Below are 9,744 nucleotides of genomic sequence, written 5' to 3'. Positions count from 1 at the left end.
AAGGATGGCAAATAACAGCAGGGCCAAAGAAGGGGGTGGGGAGAAGCATGACGAAAAATTTTAAAAAGCATTCAGAATTGTTACCTGGTGCCAAGGGTTGGGGGGAAAGCATAGACGGCACAAAAAAACCCAAATGCAGCAGTCCAGTATTTCTGCTGTTCAGAAATCAGACAACCTGCTTGGCCATACCAAATTCAATAAGCTACAGACACATCAGTTTGCAAAGTACCTTAGCAAATACAAAACTTGGTCCAAGTAAAGACCTAGTCCTCACATCAAAGATATGGACACCAAGTTTATAAAACAGTGCAATTCATTCACATATCATTAAATCTATCCTGTTGAATATTTTTTAGGGTTTTAGGACAATATTTGCTCCTACTTTCAACAGCTACTCTCAGATTTATTTATTTATAGTTACACACATTAGGTACCTTGGTTTTAGCCTTTTCTAATTCCTTCTGCAAGTGCAGCTTGTCTTGCTCCAAGTCACTGCGGTAGCGTGTAGTAACTTCAAGCGAAGCTTCTGACATAGATTGCTTTTTAAGAGCATCAGCAAGCTCCTGCTGCAGCTGTCTCACCATGCCCTAATGAAACAGTTAAATAAGCATGAAGAAAGTTTTAAGAACATGAAATATGGCTTTTCTTTAACTTATTTGATCATACAATCAGACTGGTCTTTGGATTGAACTCAAAGGTATGAAATTTTGCCTGCCACCAGCAGGCATCTGTATAGATTATGACCTCTCTTTATCTTTCTCAGCTGAGCAGCTCTAAACTATCAGCAGCTGTTCATGAGAATTTCTGTTTCCTAATACATAACAAGGGCTCAAGTATTATTCTTCTCAGAACAATACACAAGCACACCCTGAAATAATGTTTTTTTTCCCCAACAAAATCCAAAGAAACCTGTTGCAATGTAAAAGCCATAGTTTGACTGCAGATATTAGTCTGATAACCAAAGACAGGATTTTGTATTAGATCGTTCTTTGTTCTATTCCTCCATTATACAAATTGAATTAAATGAATATATATATCTGAAAGCTCTTTTGAGATACACCTTAAATTCACCTGTTGAACCACATCCTCCTGCTGTCTTCTTACTGACTTCATTTTACAGTAACAACTGCCTTTATATTGACAGAATAGGTTAACACAAATCTGGATAGTTCATATAAATATCTATCTTTGTTATTTTGGTAGTAAGAATACAAAGCAATTCACAGAATTAAAATGATTGACAGCACTGCTGGAGTTCTCCCCCTTCTCCCTTAAAGTAACTGACAAATGAAGAATGTGGTTATCTGACACATACAGATATTGACTTCACTCAAAGATTCTGGTTTTGTTATGAAGAAGGAAATGTAATTTTAAATCACTATTCAAATCATTAAGGGAGACAAGCCTTACACCAGAGTATCTAAATACTGAGTGTGATTAGTTCCCATTTTGCAGAAAGTAAAAGAAGATTAAACAAAATGGGTAAGGTAACTTTTAAATCATCGCTCTACCTGGAATTGGTAGAATACTCTATCAATACAGAAGACACTACCTACTCATAGGAACACATATAATAATGCATTCTCCCATTATCTATAGCTTTTCAATAATCTACCTGTTCCTCACTCCTACCCCTGCCTTTATTCTCTTCCACCCTTTTTCTTGACAAAAACCATATATGTGCAGAAATGGGAGCAACAGTTGGTTCATGCATGTTTGAGTGACATAAAATGATGTTAGTGCTCTGCATAGAAGCATGTTTCATACTCATGTACTGCGTAAATTTGCAGAAAGGCAGTTTAACTGATGTCCTAATGAGTCTTCTGTCTGGTTAATTAGTCTTTCACAAAGCCACAGAGAAAGAACACATTTAAATATGGCTACACATCATAAAACACAGAAGAGAAAGATTAGGTCAGTGTCTGAAATGAACTTCTCAAGCAGCAGGCAGGCCCCTTAGAACCACGAAAACAGATATATAAACTAACACCTAGACACTACCAATACTCCTCAATTTTGAAAGCAACTTACAGAGAAGCAATTTTTTTTCCTCTGTAGGAGCTTAATATAAATCCATCCCCCATCATTTCACTTGTCTGCATCTTCATTTCTCAGTTCTCGTATACTGGATGGTTCTTCCTTTTATACCACTCTTATTTGTGTCAGTGCAATACATATACAGAAACCATCAAATATATAAATAATTTTATAGGACATAAAATGGACTAAGGAAAAGAGATTTAAAAAGTTCTAGAGAAGAATCACCTTTTTTGATCAAAGCTTACACTTTTTTCTCTTCTCTGCTCAGATCTGACCAGTAACATCCTGTCTGTCAAAACCTTCCACAATTCCAAGAGAAACACAACAAACCAAAACAAATCATCATTATTTGGTCCCATGCATATAACTTACACCTGGTACATTTTGGAAACAAAATAATTTCAGGAACTGACAAACTTTAAATTATTCTTTAAATTATTCTTTCTAAGTGTATACTTTACCTCTCTTTCTACTTTGTCAGTCTCATATTTAAAGACTTGTTCTCTTAAATCAGTACACTTAGCATTTAATTCCTTGTTTCTCTCTTCCACTATGTAAACTTGCTTTTCAGTATCAGCTCTGAGTTTGTTGAAAATATCATTAAACCGGTCCTGCACATCATTCACTACTTTTTCTTTGATGATCCCCTTGTTCTGCACATCTTCCAGTTGTTGACGGAGTAACAGGTTTTCACTCTGAAGCTGGGCCAATCGCTCCTGCATGGATTCCTGCTTTATTATAAATTTGCTTACTTGATCTTTCTCAAGTTGCCGAGCATGATCACATTCCTTTGCCTGACACTGGGCTTGACTTAATTCTTTTTGTGTCATTTCTAAAAGCAATGTTTTTTCTCTGAGAGTTTGTTTCAACTGGTGAAGCTCATTTTCTAGACTATTAGCTTTGCTTTCAGCTTTACTCAGCTGCTGAGACAAGCTCTTGTTGGTTTCTCGCACATCAGAGAGGTCATGATGGAGCTTCTCTTTCAAGCGAAGCCATTCATCACGTTCTCTCTGAAATGTTCGTTCAACATCACTTTTTGATGACTGATGACGTTCAAGTTCTTGAACAGCAGTGTTCAGGCGGGAACGAAATGATTCAATTTCTGTCTCTAGTTTGTCTTTGCTTTCTTTTGTCTGCTCAAGTTTGGAAGTTAGCACTGCAGATTCTGTCTTTAGTAAGTTCAGCTGTCCGTTGTACTGAAAAACTGTTTGTGTCAAGGCTTCCTCATTCAGTTTAAGTTCCTTTTTGAGATCTTCATTTTTTTCTTTCAAGGTCTCATTTTCCTCTAAATATTTTCCTTCTTCTTCCTGGTGCCTAAGTCTTACTTGATCAAGTTCTAGTCTTAGCATAGCAATCTCATCTTGTAGTAACTGATTTTTGTACAACAGATCTTTTTCCCTCTCCGTGTCGGATTCCTGAATGACAGGGAACATGAATAAACAGCCAGTTGGGAAATGAATCTACAAAAACACTTCAGCATTAAACTGTGTTTTAACATTTCTAATACTGAAGCATGATTTCAAAGATGAGAGCGAAATTTCAGGTAATACATAAGCTACTCTATGAACCTATGCATATGTGTACCATGTATGCACACAATGGAAGTGTAACACACCCTTAAAACCTAAATTAACATCCCAAATATACAGTGCCTTTTTCTTAAACCAGCAAACAAATAATAAAATTATTTTAAATATCTCAAGTATAAACTTTTTAAAATGACAGTGCTTTCTTGTATGTGCATGCCTTTAAAATATTCCCTTTAAGGTTAATTTAAGTCTGGTAAACACAAGCCTGAAAAGGGTATTTTCCTTCTCAAATGTCTTCTCAATGCTTATCCTTTTGTATTACTGAAAGTTAGCTATACAACTAAATCATCCCTGGAATGCTTGTATATTTCCTGTTTATTATATATATAACTTTTTTTCCACTTAAGCATATTCACTCTATTGGGCAGCACAGCCAAGAACAAATACTTCTTCCAAGCACTGCAAATTCTTAGTAAATTCAGTAAACTCTCTTCAAGATTTTTTTTTTTTAATACAGTGTTTAAGATTGCTATTTCTCCTCCAATTATTCTAATTCCTATAGAGAGTTTAATTCTTCACTGATCTTCCTTCATAAAATTTTATTATGTGGAGGTGGAAAAGAAAGACATACTTTAAGTAAGTAAGTTTTAGTAATTAAAAAACAAGTATTGACAACACAGTGATTGTGGGACTCAATTGGGAACACAAGTGTCAAACAACTTTCTTCCTAGTCAACCTTGACGTAAGTAGCCAGGTGTTTCACTGCTAGAAACCTTAAAAATAGATGATAAAATGTCTATTAAATGAAAAATAACAGATAGCTTAAGAAATAGCATAAATAGAGTCTTCTATTAGTTTCCTACTTGCACATGCAATTCAGGTACATAGAGGACTGATATTGCTTTCCAGAACTTTTAAAGACATAAAGGAAAACAGAAAAGGTATTTTCACAGTTAAGTTACACTGGTAAACTGTAAATGATCCATCAAGAAGCAGAAATATAAGATTTATTATGACTTTAGAACAAAGATGGTGAAAATTAATTAGAAAAAAATCTGCTTACCTCTGAATTTTTTCCTATAGTTCTTCTTGTCTCTTCTTCTAGTTCCTTTTGTCTCCAAAGGTGGCTGTTCAAAATTCCTTCTTGCAGGGCTCTAGCACTCTTTTCCTGAGAGAGCTGTCTCTGTGTTTCATCACACTCTTCTTCAGCCTACAGTTAATACAATTAAACTACTCACATCTTGAGAAAAATCAGAGCTAGGAACATATTCCCATTCTCCTTTGTATTCTTGCAAATATTTTTACTTCCCCACATTTACAATAATCCACCTATAAATAATAAATTTTAATTTTCTTCTGAAAAATTGAGAAGAAATACAGAATGTTTTGTAGTAATTTAGAAAAATAATTCAGAGTCAGGCTTTGCCTGATACAAATGAAGCCTAAATTTTGAAAAAGGAGAAAAGGAACCAAAAAAACCCCCAAAACCTAAACCAACCAATAGACTACTCGTGAACCAACTGTTATCAACTGTCCTCAAAATTTGACAATAGTTATCCAATGCCTCTCCCATGAACAAAGTACATCCTTCCTTAGGCATCCTGGAATATAATGCCAATAAAAAGGAGCAGAAAATAAAAAGTGTTTATTCCATTACTTAATATACCTGTTTCAAGAGCTTTCTCAGTGTTATTAACTCGGTTTCTAAATTCCTTGAGCGTAACTCAAGTTGCTGTTTCTCCTCCAGCTCTTTGCAATACTGATCTTCTTTCGTTCTGAGTTTTTCTCTTGTTTTCTCATATAGCGTTTCTGCTCTGAGCCTCTTTTCCTCTTCTTGTTTCAAAGTAAATCTAGGATTTAACAAAGTATTTGAGAAACTAAAGCACTGATATAAAAAGTAGATATTCCACATTATGAACCTGCAGAGACAACTCCAATCATAAAAATGTTAAATCTTTTCAGATTTCATATTTTTACTGTAATTTTTACCTTTAAAAGAATTCTAACTTCATTCCATTATCCATGGTATCAATTGTACAATATATGGAAATAAGCCATTGCATGATTTATCATTTATTTGTAAATTTACACAGGTAAATATAAAGTGGTATGCCCATTTCTGTAATTTCTTTTAAAATCTTCATATTACAGATACTTCATTCAAAAGGAGTTCATTGTCTTAGATCAAAGCATTATAAACTTTTATTATGATAAACATATATTTTCTTAATATGCTGAGCATTGCCTACATATCATGGATTCAGTGACTGCAAATAATACTGATTGAACAGCACACCACCGGGAGCTGTGCTTGAAGAGGTCCATGACTCCATTAGAAGCTTGCTTTGGAACATCTTGTTCCTGGACTTTCATGCTGGGAAGAGCCCTGTGCCACTGGGGTTGGCGAGAAGGTAGAGAAATTGGGAGCAAAGTGATTTGAGCCCGGGAAGAAGGGAGGGGTGGGGGGGAAGGTGTTGTAAGATGTGGTTGTTATGTCTATTCAGATGATTTGCAACCAATTAAATTGATTTTCTTTCCCCAAGTTGAGTCTGTTTTGCCCGTGACCATAACTAGTGAGTGAGCTGTCCCAGTCCTTCATTCCTAATCCCGTGCCCCCTTTTGTTGTGACTCCCATCCCATCTCACTGGGTGGAGGGGGAGTGAGTGCAGGACTGCATGGTCCTACCTGTGGTTAAGCCACCATAGAGAACCAATAGCAATTTAATTTTTTAAGCTAATTTGTAAGTAATTTTTAAGCTAATTTTTAACTTCTTTACTAACTGAGACAATCAGCAATTAGCACCAACATGGCAAAAAGTGGTCCATGGTGTGCCCATGGTACACAAACAAGAAAGTAGTTTTATGTTTGATAATTATTTTTAATATTTTTTCTGATGTCCTCACAACAGTCAACAAAAGAAAAAAAAATCAAGTATTAACATAAGGAAGAGCTGCCAATTCAAAATCTGCTTTAGAAATTCTGCAAAACAAGTATCAGCAACCACTAAAAATTATTGGAAAGACTGACAGTAGCATTTGCATTTGTATGGTTTATATTGCAAGGAAAAAGCTTTACATATAAATTTTTAGTGTAATTTCACAAAAAATATAACTTTTATAAGTGTAAAGTTAACATTGATTGAGAATTTATTTAGAATTAAAATATTAATTATTTGTAATTGATAGATATTTGAGAATTTTTAAAAATGGCTGGAATGAAATCCAGGCCAAGTTGGGACTGCCTTTGTCTTCTTCATAAATCTCTTCCACATACTAGGAAGCATGACTCCTGGAAGCTCAGTTCCTTTAGCCCCTCCTCACAGGGCTGGTGCTCCTGCTCCCTGAGCAGCGTGGTAGCGCTCTGCTGAACTCACACATATCGATTAAGATCTCTCTTGTACTGGGACGCCAAAAATTAGACCCAGTGCTCTAGACAGAGTTGAGCAAGTGCTGAATAGGGGTGGATAACAACTCCTCTCAATCTCCTGGCTCTGCTGCTCTTAATACAGCCCAGAATGCTGTTGGCCTTCTCAGCTGCCAGCTCATACTGGTTCATGTTGAGCTTGCCCTTTGCCAAGACCACCAGTGTCTCATCAGCAAGCTCCCCAGTCAGGACATCCCACAGTACTTCATCACAAGGGGATCTTCCTTCCCAAGTGCATGGCTTCGCATTTGTCCTTGCTAAATTTCATATGGTACCTGCTGGCCATTCTTGTCAGAGTGACATGAACAGTAATTAAAAACCTCACAGCACCCAGGCCTAGCTCAGGAGTATAGGGATAGGGGCAATCTTGAAAGTGACATTTCAAATAAACAAACAAGCAAACAAACAAATACTCTTTGCATTCTGTGGATTTATCAAAATTCCTAATATTATACATCAACAGAACCTGTAAAGACAAAATAAAAAATATATATCATATAAATCTCTCTTACAATTCTCATTTTCCCATTGTTCTTTTCTCTTTCTATTAAAAAAACCCCATTAAAACAACATCCAGAAAATTTTACATAGAGCTAATATCCAAGCATTTTTTTACCCTCTGACCTTATGTCCTTTATAGCACAACTTGCCCATGGGATTCAAAAAACCCAAATCCAAAATACTAGAAACTTCTCATTCTATCACATGTACCATCAGCATCTTCTGGAACATGAACACTGATAAGATAACACAATATGAGAATGCAAGGTTACATACTTAAGGCTTTGGATATCACTTTTCCATTCCACTTCTTGGTGAGCCAATATAGATTTCAAATCTTGAGTCTCTTCTGCTACTAACTGTGACTCCTCCTTTTCACTTTTCAGTTTCCTTACTTCTCTCCAGACAGCACTATACCGCTTTTTTTCATGTTCTATTATCTGTTCATATTCAAGAAGTATGTTTTGAATTTTCAACAAAATAGCAGAACCTATTTTGAGACAGAAAAGACACAAAGCTGCACATATGCCCAAATACTTTCCAATGTATAGATTATTTAATGCTTTGCTGTTTTGGGTGTAGGTGACAAGGTTTTAGTAGTGGGAAGACTGAAGGTAGTGGTAAGGTCTCTGTGAGAACAAGCCAGAGGTTGCTCTGTGCTGGACACAGCCAGTTCGAATGGACTCACCACAGGGCACACTTGAGCCTCTTACCCACACTGGTGGGACCTCAGGGAAAACATATTTAGGAAAGGGCAAAACACCAGACAGGCAGAGGAGAAGGGGGAAAGAATGTGAAAGACAGCCCTGTGAACATCCAGGTCAGTGAAGAAGGAGGAGGAGAAGGTGCTCCAGGTGCCAGAGCAGAGATTCCCCTGTAGCCCATGGAGACACCATGGTAGAGCAGGTATTTCCCTGCAGCCCCTGGAGAGGACCATGCTGGAGCAGATATCCACAATGCAGCATTGTGGAGGACCTCACGACAGAGAAGGTAAATATGAAGTGCCTGCAGCCCATGGAAGCACTCACACTGGAGTAGGTGAAAAGCATGAGGAAGGAACAGCAGAGGGAAACTGCTATGTCCTGACTGCTCCCTTGTGTTGCCTGGGAGAGGTAGGGGAGTCAGAAGTGAAGGACTGCAGTTGGAACTTGAGAAGGGGGTGGTGGGGAGGTGTTCTTTTAATTTTTTTTTGTTTTGTTTCTCACTATCCAAATTTATTTTAATTGTTAACAAATTCAGCTTCCCCAAGTGGAGTCTGTTTTGCCTGTGACAGTAGCTGGTAAGTGATAGCCCTGCCTTTGTACTGACCCTTGAGTCCATGTAAGGCATGTCTGTTGACAGTACAGGCAGACATCTAAGGTCAGTGAGATAATGTCACATCTTTTGAGGGGGATCTCTAATCATAAAAGAATATTAGACTGAATTATAAAACTATCTAATAAATATCTAGGAGCGCATACAAAGAAATGTGCTGGTTTTGGCTGGGAGAGAGTTAATTTTCTTCACAGTAGCTAGTATGGAGCTATGTTTTGGATTTGTGCTGGCAAAAGAGTTGATAACACAGGGATGTTTCTTTATTGTTGAGTGGTGCTTACACAGAGTCAAGGCCTTTTCTACTTCTCACACTGCCCCACCAGCAAGTAGGGTGGGGTGCACAAAAAGTTGGGAGGGAACATAGCTGGGACAGCTGATCCCAATTAACCAAAGGGATATTCCATACCATCTGACATCAGCATATAAAGCTGGGGGAAGAAGGAATAGGAGGATGTTTGGAGTGATGGCATTTGTCTTCCCAAGTAAACATTATGCATGATAGAGCCCTTCTTTCCTGGTGGTGGCTGAATGCCTGCCTGCTGATGGGAAGCAGTGAATGAATTCCTTGTTTTGCTTTGCTTGCTTTAGCTTTATCTATCAAACTGTCTTTGTCCCAACCCATGAGTTTTCTCACTTTTACTTTTCTGATTCTGTCCCCAGTCTCACCAGGGTGGAGTGAGTGAGCGGCTGTGTGGTGCTTAGTTGCTGGCTGGGGTTAAAGCACGACAAGAAATCGTGTTTTAAAAGAGGAACTTGTAACAGCTGAAGACAAAGCGACTTGAAAACATACCCGTATGATCCACACTAAGCTGTTCTAACAGCAACATAGCCTCTTTGTAGGTTGAAGTTGGTAATTCGACATCCTCTGAAGTTGTGTCAGATGAGTGAGTTAAATCAAGGTCATCAGTTACATCCATTTGTATGCTGACCTACAAAC

The 9,744-nt window shown here is 37.4% G+C and overlaps 1 protein-coding gene across 1 annotated transcript in view; it reads right to left on the bottom strand.

Moving 5' to 3' along the window:
• Nucleotides 1–434: 434 nt before the first annotated feature.
• The window catches only part of ANKRD26 (ankyrin repeat domain 26), a gene marked incomplete at its 3' end in the record, with an annotated part of 40,772 nt that continues 31,462 nt past the window's right edge, over nucleotides 435–9,744 (bottom strand). The window contains exons 23-28 of the mRNA XM_029085392.1: nucleotides 9,598–9,736; nucleotides 7,770–7,983; nucleotides 5,236–5,419; nucleotides 4,633–4,779; nucleotides 2,502–3,455; nucleotides 435–587 (exon numbers count right to left, since the gene is read on the bottom strand). Of these exons, the coding sequence (XP_028941225.1) occupies nucleotides 435–587; nucleotides 2,502–3,455; nucleotides 4,633–4,779; nucleotides 5,236–5,419; nucleotides 7,770–7,983; nucleotides 9,598–9,736 (1,791 nt within the window). The remainder of the gene's footprint in view (nucleotides 588–2,501; nucleotides 3,456–4,632; nucleotides 4,780–5,235; nucleotides 5,420–7,769; nucleotides 7,984–9,597; nucleotides 9,737–9,744) is intronic.

Source organism: Antrostomus carolinensis, unplaced genomic scaffold (genome assembly GCF_000700745.2).
Source record: "Antrostomus carolinensis isolate BGI_N321 unplaced genomic scaffold, ASM70074v2 scaffold6046, whole genome shotgun sequence".
NCBI classification, from domain to species: domain Eukaryota; kingdom Metazoa; phylum Chordata; class Aves; order Caprimulgiformes; family Caprimulgidae; genus Antrostomus; species Antrostomus carolinensis.
This window is presented reverse-complemented; position numbering and strand designations above follow the sequence as displayed.